Source organism: Gymnoscopelus microlampas, assembly GCF_963454915.1.
Source record: "Gymnoscopelus microlampas genome assembly, chromosome: 24".
In the NCBI taxonomy this organism is placed as follows: domain Eukaryota; kingdom Metazoa; phylum Chordata; class Actinopteri; order Myctophiformes; family Myctophidae; genus Gymnoscopelus; species Gymnoscopelus microlampas.
This window is the reverse complement of record NC_139961.1, coordinates 19,255-42,500: the sequence shown is the minus strand read 5'-3', so window position 1 is coordinate 42,500 and position 23,246 is coordinate 19,255. Positions and strand designations below refer to the sequence as shown.

Below are 23,246 nucleotides of genomic sequence, written 5' to 3'. Positions count from 1 at the left end.
GCAGCACGGCGCCCACCGGACAGTTTTGTCAATGGGGGGGGGGGGGGGGGGGGGTCTACTGCGTGAGAAAAAAAGGACGCTCCGCTTCCAAATTCCGCCGATTTTCGCCGTTTTTTTTCTCAAATGCCGTTAGGAGAAGCACCCAAGGTTGGTGCCCTCTGCTGCACTGCTTTTATCCGCCAGATTTGGACGTTCACGGCATATGTTGCACCCCGTTACGGTGCGTTCATCATCGGTGACGACGAGTGCCTCTAACAGCCGCTGCTGGCTGCGTGTATACGCGGCGAGGCAATGCGAGGCGACGCGAGGCAACACTCACACGGAGCACGTGCAGCATGCGTCCCCTTCCCCTGCGCCTAATGGCTGTACATGGGGGCGACGCATGCTTTAGCGTGATTGTGTGGCTTCAGGAAGTAAACTCCTAGCCTCGATCTCCAGGCTTTTATTTTTTTATTTTTGCTAAAAAAATAAAAGCTTGGAAATTCCTGTCCCAGCTGTTGGTACGCATAAAAGCGCCTCGCGTCTCGTCTGATGTGGTGCGCATTATTTATTTTGGGTGCGCATGTGCACCTGCGCACCAGTTATGTGCAGCCCTGTGTGTAGTGCATTGGTTCACAAAGTGGGGTCTGGGGACCCCCGGGGGTACTTGAGGGGATACCAGGGGGTCCCCGGCTAAATGATTTATAGGAACCAAATGGACCCTTATGGGTCTGTAACTCTGAGAGTGTACAAATGGAACCAAATGGACCCTAACGGGTCCATTTGGTTCCATTTGTACACTCTCAGAGTTAAATTAACATTGATTTTACAATATAAATTGGGGTCCCAGGGTTAGAAATGCCATTAAATGGGGGTCCGTAGCCTAATGCATGTCAAACTGGGGGTCCTTGAAATTAAAATGGTTGAGAATCACTGCTAGAGCCGGAAAAAAATCTTCTCTTATGGGGGGTCCCTAGCATATGTTTTGAAATGGGGGTCCGCGGGCTAATAAGTGTCAATTTGGGGGTCCTTGACATGAAAAAGTTTGAGAACCACTGGTATAGTGTGTTCTGAGCTATAGTGGAAGCTGAGGTTCCAAACAGTTGCTAGTTTTTACCTGTCATGATGGTGTAATGTAAGAAGGGTTTTGATTGGTCTACCTGTCATGATGGAGTTATGTAGGAGGGGTTTTGATTGGTCTACCTGTCATGATGGAGTTATGTAGGAGGGGTTTTGATTGGTCTACCTGTCATGTCGGTGTAATGTAGGAGGGGTTTTGATTGGTCTACCTGTCATGTCGGTGTAATGTAGGAGGGGTTTTGATTGGTCTACCTGTCATGTCGGTGTAATGTAGGAGGGGTTTTGATCGGTCTACCTGTCATGACGGTGTTGTGTAGGAGGGGTTTTGATTGGTCTACCTGTCATGATGTAGTTATGTAGGAGGGGTTTTGATTGGTCTACCTGTCATGACGGTGTTGTGTAGGAGGGGTTTTTGATTGGTCTACCTGTCATGACGGTGTTGTGTAGGAGGGGTTTTGATTGGTCTACCTGTCATGATGTAGTTATGTAGGAGGGGTTTTGATTGGTCTACCTGTCATGACGGTGTTGTGTAGGAGGGGTTTTTGATTGGTCTACCTGTCACGACGGTGTTGTGTAGGAGGGGTTTGCTCCACAGCCCCGCCTTGCGGCCGTCCTGGTTGGAGCGGACGGCGAACTCGTAGGGCGTGTCGGGCTTCAGGTTGTCGACGACCGTGTCACTGGTGGGACACGTCCGGTAGTTCCACTTCCTGTTCCTCTCTCTGTAGCGGACGGTGTAGAAACTGAGGGACGCGTTAGAGACGTTGGTCATTCCTTCAACCATCCATCCATCCCTACATCCATCCATACATACATCCATCCATCCATCCATATATCCATACTCCAGTGGTAGAAAAAGTACTCAAATTCTTTACTTAACACATCGGGTGCCAGCATTTTTTCATAACAACTTACCGTGGGTGCCAGCATTCTCCCCATTGACTGCGCTTTGCTGTTTAACGTTTCCACGTGCGTTACAAGCAAATCCACGCAAAACAAAGCATCGATTCATGTTGTCCCATGAGCCTGGCTACTGCCTGGAACCATAACATTCCCCTCGCGGGTTACAACGGGGGGGGGATCGCGCATCGCGCATGACCGTTTTTCCCCACAGGAAACAGATTCGGAGATATAGGCGTTTCAAAGTAGGAAAGTAGGAAAGGAAGCGGATGGGAAAAAACAAGAAAGAATGACATAGATGTCATGATGGACAGCGCAGGACCCCCCCCCCCCCCCCCCCAAAAAAAAGAAAATAGTTTTGGGGGTACAAAAGCATGGGATGAAAAAAAAAAAAAAAGGAGGTCCGCGGTCGTCCCCCCCCCTTAGGGGTCCCTGGAGACCCTTGGGGGTCCCTGGGGGGACCCCCAAGGGATTCGGAATTCGCCAAGGGATTTCGGAATTCGGATTTCGGAATTCGCCAATCAGGATGGAATATAAAAAATTTGACAGATCCATCTTGATCACTTGACTATAGAGATCATGTGTACTGATTTGCATGTTTGGACAAAATTAAAAGTAATATAAAAAAGAAACATCTGCCTCCTGGTGGCGCTATAATAGGGCAATGTTAAAAGGGTGGCGTTTGTTCTTCAACGTAGTGCAAATGTGCGTGCAAAGTTCCACCACAATTGGACGCTGTGTTCATGATTTGCGGCATTTTGTTCAAAGCGGGCCACTCCTGCAAACTTTAGATGTCAATGTTAGCCAATCACGATGGAATATGAAATATCAAACAGATGCATCTTGATCACATGACTATAGAGATCATGTGTACCGATTTGCGTGAAATTTGGAAAAAATGTGAAGGCTTAATCTAAAAAAAAAAAAGTTTTACATAAGTAAAACTTTTTTACGGCCTCCTGGTGGCGCTATAAAAGGCTAATGTGAAAAATGCAGGGCAGATATTTTTCCTTGGCCTCTAGGGAGTATGTGTGCAAAGTTTCACGCAGATCGGTGCAGATAGTTAAAAACACAAATCTGCCTTTTATAGCGCCACCATGAGGCTGATTTGAACATTTTCAAATGGCATTTCTTCCTCGGCCTAGTGGGAACATGCGTGTTAAATTTCACATAAATCACAAGCTGCGTTCATGATTTGAGGCATTTAGTTCAAAATGGACCAATCCTGCAAACTTTGGAAGCCAACCTTAGCCAATCAGGATGGAATATGGAAAATCAGGCAGATCTGTGTTGATCACATGACTATAGAGATACTGTGCACCGATTTGCGTGATGTTTGGATAAAATCTGTAGGAGTACTGTCCAAAAATGTCTTTTGCACAAATCAGCCTCCTGGTGGCGCTATAAAAGGCCCATGTGAAAAATTTGGGGCAGAGGTTCTGCTCTGGCATCCAGGGAGTGTGTGTGCACAGTTTCACTGCGATCAAGCCAACGGTGCCAGAGATTAGCTGTTCACAGACACACGGACACACACACACACAGACACACGGACGGACAGGGGGTAAAACATACTCTCTCGCCATGCCTTCGGCCTGGCGGAGACAATAATTTGCGATAAAATTATTAGTGCACGATAAGTATCGGCACGATAATTATCGGTTCGATATCAGGAATTATGACGTCATCACGATAAAACCGATAACATTAATAATAGCTCCGATAATATATAATATTTGTCAACTGTGATCTGCATGGACTCTCAGTTAGACACCGTTGTACTGGAGAAGTATAACTCTCGGTTAGACACCGTTGTACTGGAGAAGTATAACTCTCGGTTAGACACCGTTGTACTGGAGAAGTATAACTCTCGGTTAGACACCGTTGTAGTGTTGTGCTAGTGGTGTGCTAGTTACTGAAAACCAGTGACTAGTTACCATTACTAGTTACTTGTCATGTAAAAGTAACTCAGTTACTTTACTAGTTACTTAAACCAAAAAGTAATGCGTTACTGTGAAAAGTAACTTTGAAGTTACTTTAAAAAAGAAAGGGCTCCCATTATTGCCCTTATAGCCTTCATTTCAGTACTGTTATTGCATTGGAGAATAATACAATCTGTTGATCAACTTGACATGCATTTGCATCACTGAACTCTGCTAAGCAATGTGGTCAATACCAGGGGTTACGATATAGGATTGTAACCTGCTGGTCCCAATGTCCGGAATGAATCAAATGTATCAGACATCTGATAAAAAATACCGGTCATAACTATATTTAAGCATTAATTACAATTAAGCAGGTGCGTAAATACAGCCTAACACTTAGGCCTACAGCATTATATTTTGGATTGAGCTATTTGAACATGAACCATGATGAACGAGTAATATACACATTTTATATACAGTAGCAGGGTCATCTTGCACAAATACATTAATTACCTACACTTGTGCCTGGCAATGTCCTTCTCACCCATTGACTTGCATGTTAAATGATGGCGTTTCCCCTTAAAAAATAATCGATCATTTCAGGAGCAAGAGCTTAAAAATCTATTCTAAATCTAGTCAACAAGGCCTGCAGTAGGCTATGCACTGGACAAATATGCATGACATTATTTCAATACACTAAAAACCAGTGGTGGAAAGTAACTAAGTACATTTACTCAAGTACTGTACTTATAAGTACAATTTTGAGGTATCTGTACTTTACTTGAGTATTTCCAATTTCCAATACTTTTACTACTACTCCACTACATCTCAGAGGCAACTATTGTACTTTTACTCCACTACATGTATTTGAAAACTTTAGTTACTAGTTACTTTTCAGATATAAATTATGATATAATGAAACATACATTAACCACTTTAACCCTATTTTATACCTAGCCGGTCTACAAGCTCACAACGCGTCGCATCGCGACCCGTTGTGAGCTTGAAGATCTGCTATTTTCAAATATTTAGTACTTTTACTTTTGGTACTTTAAGTGCATTTTGATGCCAATACTTTTGTACTTTTACTCAAGTAAATTTTGAATTCTGGACTTTTACTTGTAACAAGAGTATTTCTATATTGCAGTATTGGTACTTTTACTTAAGTAAAGAATTTGAGTACTTTTTCCACCACTGCTAAAAACATGGGAAATGTTAGAGGGAGTAATAGCCACGGATACACGACGGTCGACTGTCACGACCGTCATGGATGAACTTCAACCTAGTGTTTGCACTTTCTCCATTTATGACCCGTACATCTACATAAACGTTCATATTTCAAAGATAAAGTGCTTATCCCATGGCGACGGAGGTTACATGTATATATGGGCTCTCAAAAGTACCTGTATCATCCGTATTGTTCAATAAAAAGCATTTTAATCTGATCGGTGGCCATATGCTTTTAACAGAGTGACCCTATCGGTTGGTAGGTGTATTGCACTCGAATACATTATGAAAAAATGGCCACTAATCGGATTACAATGCTTTTCATTGAACAATAGTATAGTTCAGCTTGGGAAAAGCAGCCTTTAACGGGTTTGGGTACGTGGTTCATAATCACCATTGCGTTATCGTGGTTCTCTCTCTCTCTCTCTCTCTCTCTCTCTCTCTCTCTCTCTCTCTCTCTCTCTCTCTCTCTCTCTCTCTCTCTCTCTCTCTCTCTCTCTCTCTCTCTCTCTCTCTCTCTCTCTCTCTCTCTCTCTCTCTCTCTCTCTCTCTCTCTCTCTGGACCTCACTGTCCATGAAAAGAATGTCGGGGACTCGGGGCTCCCGAAAATTATCTCGCAGAATCGCTGCTGCGCTGAAAATAGCAGATCTACAAGCTCACAACGCGTAGTGATGGGACCTGTTGTGAGCTTGTAGATCTGCTATTTTCAAATAGCCAACGCAGCCATGCAGATCTGCAAGCCTAACCGAATGACTGTTAAAGCAGTTTGTTTAAATTACTTTATAAAATGTTATATTTTCACAGGGATTATTTATTAGTGTAGATATACATTTTGGAGTGGATATATGTGTCCAGATGCCTGTCAGACCGTCTGCTCCGCAGGTCTAGAATGGAATAAACGGGCGCAGCCAACGTCAACAATTGGTCTCGACCAGACGTGAGATCTCAGCGTAAAGTAGGATGAAGCCCACGTCAGGATATATTGATAAATGCCGAAAGGTGCGGTGATATCGCCGTACGTTCATTATTCGGGCTACACCGCGTTGATAAATGAGGGCCACTGTGCCTTAACTCCGCCAGACAGCTTTTTGTGTATTTACTATGAATATCGCCCCTATACTTAAGGCTGACAAATAACGTAATACACATCCATTCTCTCTCTACGTCCTGCGTGTCTGGAGGATGTTGGGTCTTTTGAGCAATTGAGCCAATGTGTATTCTCAGAATCCCATTTCACACTCGAGTGTGAAATGTGTCTGTCTGTGTCCCTCATTCACAGAACCGGTTTATTGACATAAGCGCACAATATAAACACCACACACATGTCCTGGCCTGAGTGGCCTCGTTCTCTTCATGTTTGATTCTTGAGACAGCAGAGAGGCAGCAATGGCACCAGCGTAAAAAAAAAAGTTTGTCCAGAGCAAACTCAGCGACGCGAGGACGCCTAAACGAACGGTCGCCTAAACCACTTTCAGGGCAAGCTGCTTCAGGCTGCAGCATCAGTCCTGCTTGGTAAAATAAAGGCTGAACTCAGTGGACATTGGACAATATTTTGCAATAGGCCTACTCGCGTATAAAGATTTCCCGCTTTCCAAACGGGAACTAGTTGCAGTTTGTATTCGATTCATGGAGGATGGAGGACTCATCAAAGAGCGGGCAGTGGAATTTATTGACACCGCGGATTTGACTGCACGGTGCATCACAAAGCGCTCCTAAAATAAACCTTTCCGAGCGCACTTTATGTACACTGCAATTCTCACTGGCTAAATGTAGTGCTTTGCACTCTGTAGCCTAACAAAGCATCCCTGGATATTAGCAATACATTGCCAGCTTTGTTTTTGTGTATCAAGTGGTCCCCCCCCCCTTTTTCTCTCTCATGTAGCCTACTGGTGCAGCGATATGCTTGTGGTTCAAGAAAGTACAAAATAAAAGTCTTTGAGTCGTTGTCATGGTTAATAATTTACCAATCATCTACCAACTATTGTAGGCTACCCGTGTCTAAGCTAAAACATAAACATGTAGGTCGCCTACATAGGCTACTTTGGTAAATAAATCTGGTTATTTGAAGAGGAGGTTATTCAACTCTCCAGCTGTCTATCTGCGACTCTCTCCCCCCCGCCGCCCCTTGCGCTTCAACTACATGCAAAAAGGCCGTTCGCAGCTCGCGATGCTTAAATGAAGAAATGTGCACAGAAAATCATCTAAAACTATGCTAAATAAACCCCAAATAAAAATCAAAAATAAAAGCGGGGCTTTATTGTGGCTTAAATAGATTCAAGTCAACACTTATTAATGTTTTGGTGCATTCTATAATTTAATACAAAATTCTGATGCCTCCATAGTCTATAGTCTACATGTCTACTCAGTGGTGGAAAGTAACTAAGTACATTTACTAAAGTACTGTACTTGAGTACAGTTTTGAGGTATTTGTACTTTACTTGAGTATTTCCAATTTACAATACTTTTACTTCTACTCCACTACATCTCAGAGGCAAATATTGCACTTTTACTCTACATTTAGTTGAAAACTTTAGTTACTAGTTACTTTTCAGATATAAACTATGATATAATGAAATATACATTAACCACTTTAGCCCTATTTCATACCTATAGGCTATTTGAAAATAGCAGATCTACAAGCTCACAACGCGTCGCATCGCGACGCCTTGTGAGCTTGTAGATCGGCTATTTTCAAATATTTGTAGATCGGCTATTTTCAAATATTTAGTACTTTTACTTTTGGTACTTTAAGTACATTTTGATGCCAATACTTTTGTACTTTTACTCAAGTACATTTTTAATTCTGGACTTTTACTTGTAACGGAGTATTTTTATATTGCAGTATTGGTACTTTTACTTAAGTAAAGAATTTGAGTACTTTTTCCACCACTGTGTCTACTTCTCTGCAGTGCCTGAGTGCCTGTGACAACAGGCAGCCGTTCCAAATTTTTCGGAGCAAAGAGGGGGCGTCTCCCTGCATGAATCCAAGTTGCAGCAACCAATCGGTGTTTGGAGCAAAGAGGGGGCGTCTCCCTGCATGAATCCAAGTTGCAGCAACCAATCGGTGGCAACCAGACCCTTTTTTAGCAAGCCGGCCCACTTTTTCCCACAAACAGAGAGTCCCTGACCAAATCACGCCCCGTTACGCCCCTTTTTCGCCTAAGCCACCTCCTCTCTTTATAAGCCTGCAGAGGTTACATCCCACATACCTCAGATGCCTTTCATCTCTCTCCATAGAGGACAGCTCGCTTCGCTTGAGCTGTCCTAAAAATGTGTTTCCGGTGAGCGATCTGGCACTTCCTTCGCAGGATTACAATGGGTGCTCCCAGAGCCGCGCGGAGAAAAACGAAAAAAACAAAAAGACTGAAATCACGGTTCAGACCGTGTTCGGCACCGAAGCTTCGGAACCGCCACTATGTAAACACACGGTTCAGACCGTGTTTGGCACCCGATGTGTTAAGTAAAAGTACCAATACTGCAATATAAAAATCACACCCTGTGTGAAGGAAGCGGTGCCTTTGGGGCGGGGCTTAACTCATTTCAGTTCGTCCCTATTGGTGGTCTGAGTCCACTTACCAAATTTGTACTTGGTAGCATGCTGCAAACTGGAATGATGGCTGTTTAAAGCCCAGCCTATGGGCAGACAGAGGGGGCGGGGCTTAAGTAATTACAGTTTGTCCCTATTGGTGGTTTTAGTCCATGTACAACATTTTTACTCTGTAGCATGCTGCGAACTGGAGTTATGGCTGTTTAAAGGCCAGCCAATGGGAAGACAGAGGGGGCGGGGCTTCAGCAATTAATGCTCGTCCGTCCCTATTGGTGGTCTAAGTCCACATACCAAATTTGGACTTGGTGGCATGCTGCAAACTGGAGTTAGAGCTGTTTAAAATCCAATGCTCATCCCGGGCTCATACGGACGGACACGGAGTCACGGTCAAATGTAGAGCGGTTGGCACCGCTAAAAATACTCTGTTACAAGTAAAAGTCCAGAATTAAAAATGTACTTGAGTAAAAGTGCAAAATGAATGTACTTAAAGTACCAAAAGTAAAAGTACTAAACATTTTAAAACAGCCAATCTACAAGCTCACAACGTGTCTTATCGCGACGCGTTGTGAGCTTGTAGATCTGCTGTTTTCAAATAGCCTATATGTATAAAATAGGGCTAAAGTGGTTAATGTATGTTTCATAATATCATAGTTTATATCCGCAAAGTAACTAGTAACCAAAATTCTCAAATAATTGTAGTGGAGTAAAAGTACAATATTTGCCTCAGAGATGTAGCGGAGTAGAAGTAAAAGTATTGGAAATTGGAAATACTCAAGTAACGTACAAATACCTCAAAATTGTACTTAAGTACAGCACTTAGGTACATGTACTTTAGTTACTTTACACCACTGTGTGTTCTATCATATTAAAGGTGAGTGCTAGGGGGGGTGGAGTCTGAAAGGGGTGGAGTCTGAAGGGGGAGGAGACTCACCCGTCCTCCAGACATTGGTCCAGCTGGTCTCCGTCATCATGGGGAGGCCTCTGGTCCCCCCAGGACAGAAGCACCGCGGCAGGGCTGAGTGAGCCGATGACCAGGTGCAGAGGTTCTTCCAGGTTCACCTTACCTACACACGCACGCACGCGCACACACACACACACACACACACACACACACACACACACACACACACACACACACACACACACACACACACACACACACACACACACACACACACACACACACACACACACACACACACACACACACACACACACACAGAGTTTAACAATGTATGTACGTCCACACACAGGGGACACACACATATGTTAGCAGTGGCGTGCACAGACATTTTGAGGGGCAGGTGCTCAAGTAAATTATACTTTTTTTTTGTGTTTACTTGGTCTGCTCTTTTTTTCCCTCTACACCTATACCTCTTTAACGAAAAATAGCAGATCTACAAGCTCACAACGCCTCGCAGTTGGTAGATTCCACCGGGTGAGAAATGTCTTCTTGTATGCAAGCTATAGAAATTACAAATGCATCCACACTGCACCTACTACACTGACTGATGGTAGTTACAACGGGGCGGTTTAACGTCATGCCCAGGACACCCAAACACCACCCCCCACACACCCACCCCCCCCACACACACACACACACACACCAGTACATGAGTAAATGTACTTAGTTACTTTCCACCACTGCTGTATAGTGTGTATTTCCTCACCTGTGCACTGCTTCTTCACATGGCTGATGGGAATGGGCTGAACAGCAACCAGGTACTTTGGTTCAGCGTCTGAAAACATAAAGAACACTCTAAACAAGTTTGACAACACACACACACACACACACACACGCGCACGCACACACACACACACACACACACACGCACACACACACACACACACACACACACACACACACACACACACACACACGCACACACGCGCACACACACACACACACACACGCGCACGCGCACGCGCACGCACACGCACACGCACACACACACACACACACACACGCCTTTTCAGATATGTTAAGACATGCTTGTCCTTCTGTGAATAGAAAAGAAATAGCCGATCTACAAGCTGTTTGTTTATTAGTTTAGATCTACAAGCTGTTTGTTTTCTATTCAAGGCTATTAGTTTAGATCTACAAGCTGTTTGTTCTCTATTCAATGCTATTAGTTTAGATCTACAAGCTGATATTATGTCGCCATAATATCAGTGGTTCTTTTTTCCATGTCAAGGACCCCCAAAATGACATGTATTTAGCCACGGACCCCCCATCTAAAAATATATGTTCCAGGGACCCCCGGAAGCAAAGCTTTGAGTTAAAAAATTTCGCTTTAAAACAATATATATATATTAAAAGATTTGCACACATTTTCACGATTTTTCAAAAATAGCAGATACGCGCTATGAGCTTGTAGATCTGCTATTTTTTGAATAGCCAAAGAGTGAAAAAAATGCTTTTTAGCTCAAATCAAAAAGTGACACAGATGCTTCTTCAGGGCTTAAAGGGTTAAGTATACAAAGTCGTTGCTGATTGGATGTTGTTCAAACGAATGACGAATCGCAACGATCACACTGTTTTTTTTTTGTCCCGCCCCGCCCCACCACAGACCAATCAGAAGCCACGGCACGATTCGAAACGTTTGGCATGTCCCGCCTCCCTTGGAGAGATAGGGAGGCATTCCAGACTGAGTAGCGAGGAGAGAGAAAAAAGTTCCGCCGAACGTAGCGAAGCAGGCTGGATCCCAGGCTAGCTTATTGCAGCTGCCTTTGATTGAGTTTTTATATTATTTTGTTCTTCCGCAGCGTAATCTTAATGTTTTGCTCGTGTGTGTGTGTGCGTGCGTGCGCGCGTGCGTGTGTGTGTGTGTGTGTGTGTGTGTGTGTGTGTGTGTGTGTGTGTGTGTGTGTGCGTCTGTGCGAGTGTGCGCGCGTGCGTGTGTGTGTGTGTGTGTGTGTGTGTGTGTGTGTGTGTGTGTGTGTGTGTGTGTGAAGTGCACTCAGATACTTGTGGGAAAGAGGATTAAAGTTGATCCATGTTCTCTTTAGGATTGTGTATACACAACACTACACACACACACCCACACACACACACACACACCGACTGAGTACTTGTACTCTAGTACTCTACTTGAGTACAATTCCGGAGGTACTTTGTTTAGTTTTACTTTACTGGAGTATTCAACACCACCTTATACTTGTGACGTGACGCGCTGTGAGCTTGTAGATCGACTAGTGAAAAGTTAGAATACTTTTATACTTGGTAACGTGGTATTTCTATGTGGCTTTTTTTACTTTAACCCTTGAAGCCCTGAAGAAGCATCTGTGTCACTTTTTGATTTGAGCTAAAAAGCATTATTTTACACTTTGGGCTATTCAAAAATAGCAGATCTACAAGCTCATAGCGTGGCACCGAGTGCCGCGCTATGAGCTTGTAGATCTGCTATTTTTGAAAAATTCCAAATTATATAGTAATAAATTATTTACTACCCTCACCCAGCCTGGGGTGTGACACAGGTTATCTGCAGTGTTGGGAAGTAACTAAAGTAATATGTAACTTAAAGTAATATTATTACCTTTTCCCAGTAACTAGTAACGTAACTAATTACTTTCACGTTTTGAGTAATAATATTACCTTTACTTTTTTTCAAAAAGTAACTTATTACTTTTTTTCAAGAGCCTCGTGGTACTCTGGGTTTGAGTGTGTTTATTTGAAGAGGTTTTGTTGTTTAACTGTTTTGTTTAACCTAGTACATAGGCCTAGCCCACGATGATATGTGTTGCTATGGGAGCCTTTTTATTTTTGTATTTTATTAGAATACATTTTGTTTACAAAGAAATATAGCAGTTTATGAAGATGTTTTTATTTATGTTTGTTTAGTTTATGTTTGGAGCTTTAATAAACAACAGAAGTTGTTCAAAGATTGTGTCTCATGATGAGTCATTATCTGTTTGAGCCCAGGTGTTTGAATTTGAATATTTTATTAGGCAAAAAATACATTAAATACATTTAAAATACTTGTTTCCATTGAGGTCCTTAGTATTCAATTCATAGTCGTCAAATGGTTTTCATTTAGTCTGTAAGTTATGAATTCATACACTGTAAAAGTCTTAGTGTTAATATAATTCAAATGAGTGTACAATGAGGATTTTACAATGTAGGCTGCAGAAAAGAGAAAAAAACAACTGCTAATGTTGAAAATGCAAAGTCAGACTTTTGGGGAGAAAGGATGCAAATTACTGGGGGCGAGAAAAAAAAAGTAACTAAAGTAATAAGTAACTAGGTACTTTTGGCAGGGAGTAATAAGTAAAGTAACTACATTACTTTTTAAACAAGTAATATGTAATAAGTAACATATTACTATGTTTTAGTAACTATCCCAACACTGGTTATCTGTGTTAAAGATGTGTACACTGGTTCATTCATACAGGTTATCTGTGTTAAAGATGTGTACACTGGTTCATTCATACAGGTTATCTGTGTTAAAGATGTGTACACTGGTTCATTCATACAGGTTATCTGTGTTAAAGATGTGTACACTGGTTCATTCATACAGGTTATATGTGTTAAAGATGTTTACACTGGTTCATTCATACAGGTTATCTGTGTTAAAGATGTGTGCACTGGTTCATTCATACAAGTTATCTGTGTTAAAGATGTGTACACTGGTTCATTCATACAGGTTATCTGTGTTAAAGATGTGTACACTGGTTCATTCATACAGGTTATCTGTGTTAAAGATGTGTACACTGGTTCATTCATACAGGTTATATGTGTTAAAGATGTGTATACTGGTTCATTCACACAGGTTATCTGTGTTAAAGATGTGTACACTGGTTCATTCATACAGGTTATCTGTGTTAAAGATGTGTACACTGGTTCATTCATACAGGTTATCTGTGTTAAAGATGTGTACACTGGTTCATTCATACAGGTTATCTGTGTTAAAGATGTTTACACTGGTTCATTCATACAGGTTATCTGTGTTAAAGATGTGTACACTGGTTCATTCATACAGGTTATCTGTGTTAAAGATGTGTACACTGGTTCATTCATACAGGTTATATGTGTTAAAGATGTGTACACTGGTTCATTCATACAGGTTATCTGTGTTAAAGATGTGTACACTGGTTCATTCATACAGGTTATCTGTGTTAAAGATGTGTACACTGGTTCATTCATACAGGTTATCTGTGTTAAAGATGTGTACACTGGTTCATTCATACAGGTTATCTGTGTTAAAGATGTGTACACTGGCTCATTCATACAGGTTATCTGTGTTAAAGATGTGTACACTGGTTCATTCATACAGGTTATATGTGTTAAAGATGTGTACACTGGTTCATTCACACAGGTTATCTGTGTTAAAGATGTGTACACTGGTTCATTCATACAGGTTATCTGTGTTAAAGATGTGTACACTGGTTCATTCATACAGGTTATATGTGTTAAAGATGTGTACACTGGTTCATTCATACAGGTTATCTGTGTTAAAGATGTGTACACTGGTTCATTCATACAGGTTATATGTGTTAAAGATGTGTACACTGGTTCATTCATACAGGTTATCTGTGTTAAAGATGTGTACACTGGCTCATTCACACAGGTTATCTGTGTTAAAGATGTGTACACTGGTTCATTCATACAGGTTATCTGTGTTAAAGATGTGTACACTGGGTCATTCATACAGGTTATCTGTGTTAAAGATGTGTACACTGGTTCATTCATACAGGTTATCTGTGTTAAAGATGTGTACACTGGTTCATTCATACAGGTTATCTGTGTTAAAGATGTGTACACTGGTTCATTCATACAGGTTATCTGTGTTAAAGATGTGTACACTGGTTCATTCATACAGGTTATATGTGGTAAAGATGTGTACACTGGTTCATTCATACAGGTTATATGTGTTAAAGATGTGTACACTGGTTCATTCATACAGGTTATCTGTGTTAAAGATGTGTACACTGGTTCATTCATACAGGTTATCTGTGTTAAAGATGTGTATACTGGTTCATTCATACAGGTTATCTGTGTTAAAGATGTGTACACTGGTTCATTCATACAGGTTATCTGTGTTAAAGATGTGTATACTGGTTCATTCATACAGGTTATATGTGTTAAAGATGTGTATACTGGTTCATTCATACAGGTTATCTGTGTTAAAGATGTGTACACTGGTTCATTCATACAGGTTATCTGTGTTAAAGATGTGTACACTGGTTCATTCATACAGGTTATCTGTGTTAAAGATGTGTGCGCTGGTTCATTCATACAGGTTATCTGTGTTAAAGATGTGTACACTGGCTCATTCACACAGGTTATCTGTGTTAAAGATGTGTACACTGGTTCATTCATACAGGTTATCTGTGTTAAAGATGTTTACACTGGTTCATTCATACAGGTTATCTGTGTTTAAGATGTGTACACTGGCTCATTCACACAGGTTATCTGTGGTAAAGATGTGTACACTGGTTCATTCATACAGGTTATCTGTGTTAAAGATGTGTACACTGGTTCATTCATACAGGTTATCTGTGTTAAAGATGTGTACACTGGTTCATTCATACAGGTTATCTGTGTTAAAGATGTGTACACTGGTTCATTCATACAGGTTATCTGTGTTAAAGATGTGTACACTGGTTCATTCATACAGGTTATCTGTGTTAAAGATGTGTACACTGGTTCATTCATACAGGTTATCTGTGTTAAAGATGTTTACACTGGTTCATTCATACAGGTTATCTGTGTTAAAGATGTGTACACTGGTTCATTCACACAGGTTATCTGTGTTAAAGATGTGTACACTGGTTCATTCATACAGGTTATCTGTGTTAAAGATGTGTACACTGGTTCATTCATACAGGTTATCTGTGGTAAAGATGTGTATACTGGTTCATTCATACAGGTTATCTGTGTTAAAGATGTGTACACTGGTTCATTCATACAGGTTATATGTGTTAAAGATGTGTACACTGGTTCATTCATACAGGTTATCTGTGTTAAAGATGTGTACACTGGTTCATTCATACAGGTTATCTGTGTTAAAGATGTGTGTACTGGTTCATTCATACAGGTTATCTGTGTTAAAGATGTGTACACTGGTTCATTCATACAGGTTATCTGTGTTAAAGATGTGTACACTGGTTCATTCATACAGGTTATCTGTGTTAAAGATGTGTATACTGGTTCATTCATACAGGTTATATGTGTTAAAGATGTGTACACTGGTTCATTCATACAGGTTATCTGTGTTAAAGATGTGTACACTGGCTCATTCACACAGGTTATCTGTGTTAAAGATGTGTGTACTGGTTCATTCATACAGGTTATCTGTGTTAAAGATGTTTACACTGGTTCATTCATACAGGTTATCTGTGTTTAAGATGTGTACACTGGTTCATTCATACAGGTTATCTGTGTTAAAGATGTGTACACTGGTTCATTCATACAGGTTATCTGTGGTAAAGATGTGTACACTGGTTCATTCATACAGGTTATATGTGTTAAAGATGTGTATACTGGTTCATTCATACAGGTTATATGTGTTAAAGATGTGTATACTGGTTCATTCATACAGGTTATATGTGGTAAAGATGTGTACACTGGTTCATTCATACAGGTTATATGTGTTAAAGATGTGTATACTGGTTCATTCATACAGGTTATCTGTGTTAAAGATGTGTACACTGGTTCATTCATACAGGTTATCTGTGTTAAAGATGTGTACACTGGTTCATTCATACAGGTTATCTGTGTTAAAGATGTGTACACTGGTTCATTCATACAGGTTATCTGTGTTAAAGATGTGTACACTGGTTCATTCATACAGGTTATCTGTGTTAAAGATGTGTACACTGGTTCATTCATACAGGTTATCTGTGTTAAAGATGTGTACACTGGTTCATTCATACAGGTTATATGTGTTAAAGATGTGTACACTGGTTCATTCATACAGGTTATATGTGTTAAAGATGTGTACACTGGTTCATTCATACAGGTTATATGTGTTAAAGATGTGTATACTGGTTCATTCATACAGGTTATCTGTGTTAAAGATGTGTACACTGGTTCATTCATACAGGTTATATGTGTTAAAGATGTGTACACTGGTTCATTCATACAGGTTATCTGTGTTAAAGATGTGTACACTGGTTCATTCATACAGGTTATATGTGTTAAAGATGTGTACACTGGTTCATTCATACAGGTTATCTGTGTTAAAGATGTGTACACTGGTTCATTCATACAGGTTATCTGTGTTAAAGATGTGTACACTGGTTCATTCATACAGGTTATCTGTGTTAAAGATGTGTACACTGGTTCATTCATACAGGTTATCTGTGTTAAAGATGTGTACACTGGTTCATTCATACAGGTTATATGTGGTAAAGATGTGTACACTGGTTCATTCATACAGGTTATCTGTGGTAAAGATGTGTACACTGGCTCATTCACACAGGTTATCTGTGTTAAAGATGTGTGCGCTGGTTCATTCATACAGGTTATCTGTGTTAAAGATGTGTACACTGGTTCATTCATACAGGTTATCTGTGTTAAAGATGTGTACACTGGTTCATTCATACAGGTTATCTGTGTTAAAGATGTGTACACTGGTTCATTCATACAGGTTATCTGTGTTAAAGATGTTTACACTGGTTCATTCATACAGGTTATCTGTGTTAAAGATGTGTACACTGGTTCATTCATACAGGTTATCTGTGTTAAAGATGTGTATACTGGTTCATTCATACAGGTTATCTGTGTTAAAGATGTGTACACTGGTTCATTCATACAGGTTATCTGTGTTAAAGATGTGTATACTGGTTCATTCATACAGGTTATATGTGTTAAAGATGTGTATACTGGTTCATTCATACAGGTTATATGTGTTAAAGATGTGTACACTGGTTCATTCATACAGGTTATCTGTGTTAAAGATGTGTATACTGGTTCATTCATACAGGTTATCTGTGTTAAACAGTAGGGGTGTGCATCTGTCCACTCCAAGGCCATACGATGCGTATCCCATACATGGGCTTCGATTCGATTCAGAGATGATTAAATATTAAATACAAAACGATTCGATTCGATTCTATTGGGTGCAATTAGATGCGATTTCGATTTGTTTGGAATTTGATGCGATTTGATACGATTCAATATGATTCGATACGATGCAGTGCGATCTGCAGTGCGATCTGGTGTTAAGCTAGTGTCTGACAGATTTGATACGATGCAGTGTGATCTGGTGTTAAGCTAGTGTCTGACAGATTCGATACGATGCAGTGTGATCTGGTGTTAAGCTAGTGTCTGACAGATTCGATACGATGCAGTGCGATCTGGTGTTAAGCTAGTGTCTGACGGTGCGTTTTAACAGCGGGCAACTCTGGGCGATGCCGGGCGATATCGCCCAAAAAGATAAAGAAAATCCATCTTTCATCGCCCCCCCGCCCACTTCGCCTGATCGCCGTCTCATAGACTTTCATTATATTTTGGGCGATGTTGCCCGGCATCGCCCGAGAGTTGCCCGCTGTTAAAACGCAGGGTGACAGATTCGATACGATGCAGTGCGATCTGGTGTTATCCACTACAGGTTTAATGACATTTCCCAAGTTAATCTATAAAGTTAAAGTTGCATGTCTTGGCTGACCTTCAAATACTGGAAAAAGATGGATGGCAAGTAAATGTATCACACCATTGTGTTTATTAGGGGTGCATCTGTCCACTCCAAGGCCATACGATGCGTATCCCATACATGGGCTTCCATTCGATTCAGAGATGATTAAATATTAAATACAAAACGATTCGATACGATGCGCATCGATGTAGTCGCATCGTTAATGTTAAAATCGATTACCGATTCAGATCGATAATTTTCGACACCCCTAGTAAACAGCTCACAGACCCCATCTCTCTCCAAGTACTGTAGGTGTTAAGACTGACTGTCCATGGAGTGCTGTTCATTTTGTGTTAGCACTTATAATCAGTGGTTAAAATGGCTCTGTATGTGTTGCCCCCGCCAATATCATTTCCCATAACCCTGTTCAGGGATGTGCAGACGATGTCCAGGTAGCCTCTCATCATGGGGTTGTAATAATAAAGAACATGCTCTCCAAAACCCACTCTTTTTGGAGTGGTCAGGATTAGATGCAAGAAGAATCCAAATGTGCGGTACTATATGAAAGGCGGAGCGGGGGTAAAATAACAAACTAAAACACTCAAGCTTCCTGCCCATGGCAGATTACATAAATACAACTTAAAATACAACATTGGGCCTGTTCACATCTTAACAGAGGACCACCCTGTTACCTCACATCTTAACAGAGGACCACCCTGTTACCTCACATCTTAACAGAGGACCGGACAAGAACCTATTTGAAGAGATGAGATTGTCTTCTACTCCGGGCACTAGAAACAAAATGTGCCGTCTGTCTTAAATACCTCATAATTAAACAACCACTCTGACTTCTGGCCATCATCTTGCCAGAATAGATCAGGTTTTTGTTTTTTGCGTTACATCAAATAAAGGAACCCTCAAATCGTCATACAGAGTACAATAAAACATCAAATGGAAGTCATTTTGGACATCTTTCAGGTCACATACATTGCATATTAATTCCTTTCCTTTTAACAGGTCGTTCATGAAAGTCCTTGCGGTCTTGTTTCCAATGAGAACCTGTGAGCAATTAGGGGTTAAGAGTCTTGCTCAGGGACAAATTTCATTTCATCGACACATATGCTGACCTGGCCTGGAATCGAACCTGGGGCAACCAGGGCCTCTGGCTCCCTAGGCGGGATCACTAACCATTCAGCTATGGCCGCCCCTGTAACCACCGTATTCTATTCTCTTCTGGCACAGCTGAGAACCGACCAACCTCAATAGCAAGAGGCAGGATACCAGCTCTCAGCTGAGCACACAATGACCGCTGGTTTCTGGTTAAAAAGGATTTGACATAGGACTCTGTACCAAAACACTGCTTAATCTGGACATATGATCTAAGTTCTGGCTTAGACCATATGTCGTTTGACCATTTCTCTTTGTAATTACAAAATATTATTTTTCTTTCAACAGGTTAATGTTACAACGAAGCATATTCTTCTAATACAGATACACTAACTGATTTCACAATTTGCAATAAACTCCTTAAAATCTATTCACGTCACGAGACTTACACATATTTGGGCATATCGCCCCCTGCCACTTATCACTGACACCGGAGGCAGTCAGAATAGTAGCATTGGCCAAGGTACAACATCTCTTCTCCAATGTACATGTTCCACCAAAATCACTACGTGATTTGACTGACAAAACCATACACCTAGTGAGACAATGGACTGGTCTATACACACACACACACACACACACACAGTAAACGTGAGGGTGGAATGGGTGTTCACCATTTTGAATGGACATATATTGCTACGAGGCTCTCCCAAATGTGTTAAATATGCTGAACAAAGATGACCAGTATGTGAGAGAGCTTGCATGTTCATCTCTGCTCTTGGACCTATAAAACGACGTAAGGTCCCCCTGGCATGTGGCTCGGATCCTAGCTTCCTGGGCTTCTGGAGGAAACGTAATTGAAAGCTAGGCAGTCGCTCTCCCAGCTTCAGTGTGTGGTCACACTGGCCGGACTTAAACGTTGAAGTGGGTAGAGGGTCTAACTCTGAGGCGATGGCTGTCTCGGAGGACTTTATATCTGACTCTAGTGTCTCTGTCAGAGCATCTATGACTGTGTGTGGAACAGAACACCAACTCCCACTGACTAATGCCCGAGGTCGCCTCTTATGGGCACAACAGCAAAGGCAGCGGCAGCATTGGACTGAACTGAGACTGCAAGGGAAGCCTGCATGTCTCCCTGCTGCGGACCATTCTGTCTCTCACTCTGTGTTAAAAAATGTTGCCTTAGACAAGTGCACTGTTGTCTTTACTCAGGTTTCAGGTTGCAGGTTTTACCATCTAAACTTAACCTCTCCATCTGGTTTCCAGGCAACCATGCTCCTCACTGTATACATCATGGTCATGAACAAATAGCTGAAACCATGTCCCACATCCTAAACGGGTGTAAACAGGGGACTCACAGGTAAACAGGGGACTCTACATAAGTAGGCATGACAGAATAGTGGATTTGATATCAAAAGATATCTCTTTTATTTTCAGGTCCTCCATCATGCTGTATAAGCATTCTACTGTGAAGCCGAGCATGTTTAACCTGTGTAACGATGATTCTGTGTTCTCTAACATCTCAGCTAACACCCTGATGTCAGTGTTGTTAATGAAAACCATAGGGAGGTGTTCATTCTGGAGGTCGGCTGTACTTTTGATTACAGCTAAAGTGCTAAAATATCATCAGCTAGAGCAGACCATCTCTCAGCTAGGCTACAGATGTTATACTTTTGGTTTGTATCTTTAGTAGCCTATAGGGCACAAGTTGGTTGTGAGGGGCCTGCACAAGGCCGGCCTCTCCAAAAGGAGGGCTAAAAAATTAACAAGGTACTGCTCAATATCAGCTGTTATAGGAAGCCACTCAATGTGGAGGAGGCGTTGTTTCCTTTACCCATGATTGTTGTCCGCTGTGTTTGACAAGTATGTCAACATTATTGGTTGTAACAATGTTCTGCCTTATATGCACTTTGTATCTATGTATCTATCTATCTATCTATCTATCTATCTATCTATCTATCTATCTATATATACACACACACATACATAAAAAAAAAATGGCCTACTAATGGTGCACAAAAATAGCCGATCTACAAGCCCTACAAGAAAATAGCCTCTGTATAAAATAGGGCTAAAGTGGTTAATGTATGTTTCATTATATCATAGTTTATATCTGAAAAGTAACTAGTAACTAAAGTTTTCAAAGCAAATGTAGTGGAGTAAAAGTATAGCATTTGCCTCTGAGATGTAGTGGAGTAGAAGTAAAAGTAATGGAAATTGGAAACACTCAAGTAAAGTACAAATACCTCAAAATTGTACTTAAGTATACAGTACTTGTATATATGTACTTAGTTACTTTCCACCACTTGACTGGCAGTGTTTATGTCCTTTGTGCCAGGCATTCTTGTTCTTCTGTTCATGTGGACATAAATAAATATTTCAAGTGTGTGTGTGTGTGTGTGTGTGTGTGTGTGTGTGTGTGTGTGTGTGTGTGTGTGTGTGTGTGTGTGTGTGTGTGTGTGTGTGTATGGCTGCAGCTTTTACAAAGGACTGTATATTGCCAGGCACGACCGGCTGGTGGATCTAATTTCCAGAGACATCAGAGAAGTACAGGACATAACATCTAAAATGTATTTGCACAGCACTGCTCACACAGACTGGTCTGAACACAATTCCACTGATGATAATATTTTCTGCAATATTCCAAATGCTCCAGATATTATTTTCATTAATGAAACAAGTAAATCAGTTGTCATCTTTGAAATAGGCAGTTCTTTTGATCTGTATATGGACATGTGCTTCACATCCAAACTCATGAAATATCAGCCTTTGGTAGAGTGTATCAAGTCAGTTGGATATAACTGCCAGTTCATTGTGCTTGTGTTCGGAAGTGTGGGGCATGTCCACAGACTCGCGCTACGTGGACTGCAACTTGGAGGACTGCAGAAGGTCGCTGCAAAAAGACTGGCCAAGTACTGCTCAGTCTCTGTAGTGATCGGCAGCCTCTCTATCTGGAAGAGGCGGTGCTTTGTCTATCCTTGAGTGGACTAACATTTTTGTCTCCGCCAGGCCGAAAGGCATGGCGAGAGAGTATGTTTTACCCCCTGTCCGTCCGTCCGTGTGTCCGTGTGTCCGTCCGTGTGTCCGTCCGTCATTCGATCTGTCTGTGTACAGCTAATCTCCGGCACCGTTGGCTTACTCGCAGCCAAACTGTGCACACACAGTCCCTGGATACCAGAGCAGAACCTCTGCCCCAAATTTTTCACAGGGACCTGTTATAGCGCCACCAGGAGGCCGATTTGTGCAAAACACATTTTTTGACAGTACTCCTACAGATTTTGTCCAAAAATCCCGCAAATCGGTACACAGTATCTGTATAGTCATTAAACGAAACGGGTCTTTCAGATTTCTCATATTCCATCCTGATTGGCTAAAAATGTCTTCCAAAGTTTGCAGGAGTGCTCCGTTTTGAACAAAATGGCTCAAATCATGAACACAGCATGCGATTTCCGTGAAATTTTGCACGCACATTCCCATTAGGCCGAGGAAGAACTACCATTTGAAAATGTTCAAATCAGCCTCATGGTGGCGCTATAACAGGCCGATTCGTGTTTTTACCTATAATTGCACCGATCTGTGTAAAACTTTGTATTCACACTCCCTATAGGTCAAGGAAAAACCTTTGCCCTGCATTTTTCACATCTGCCTTTTATAGCGCCACCAGGAGGCCGACCTGTGTAAAACACATTTTTTTATACTACTCCCTCCAATTTTATCCAAATTTCACGCAAATCGGTACACATGATCTCTATAGTCATGTGATCACGACGGATGTGTTTGATTTTTCATATTCCATACTGATTGGCTAAGATTGACATCTAAAGTTTGCATTATTGGCTTGTTTTGAACAAAATTCTGCAAATCATGAACGCACCGCCCAATTGCGCTCAAACTTTGCACGCACATTC

General features: G+C 41.4%; 1 protein-coding gene across 1 annotated transcript in view; it reads right to left on the bottom strand.

Annotated features, from left to right (window-relative positions):
* LOC311041025 (target of Nesh-SH3-like) overlaps positions 1 to 23,246 on the bottom strand; it is a gene marked incomplete at its 5' end in the record, with an annotated part of 759,687 nt that overhangs the window by 718,914 nt on the left and 17,527 nt on the right. The window contains 3 exons of the mRNA XM_084051462.1: positions 1,615 to 1,799; positions 9,585 to 9,717; positions 10,324 to 10,392. Of these exons, the coding sequence (XP_083907588.1) occupies positions 1,615 to 1,799; positions 9,585 to 9,717; positions 10,324 to 10,392 (387 nt within the window). The remainder of the gene's footprint in view (positions 1 to 1,614; positions 1,800 to 9,584; positions 9,718 to 10,323; positions 10,393 to 23,246) is intronic.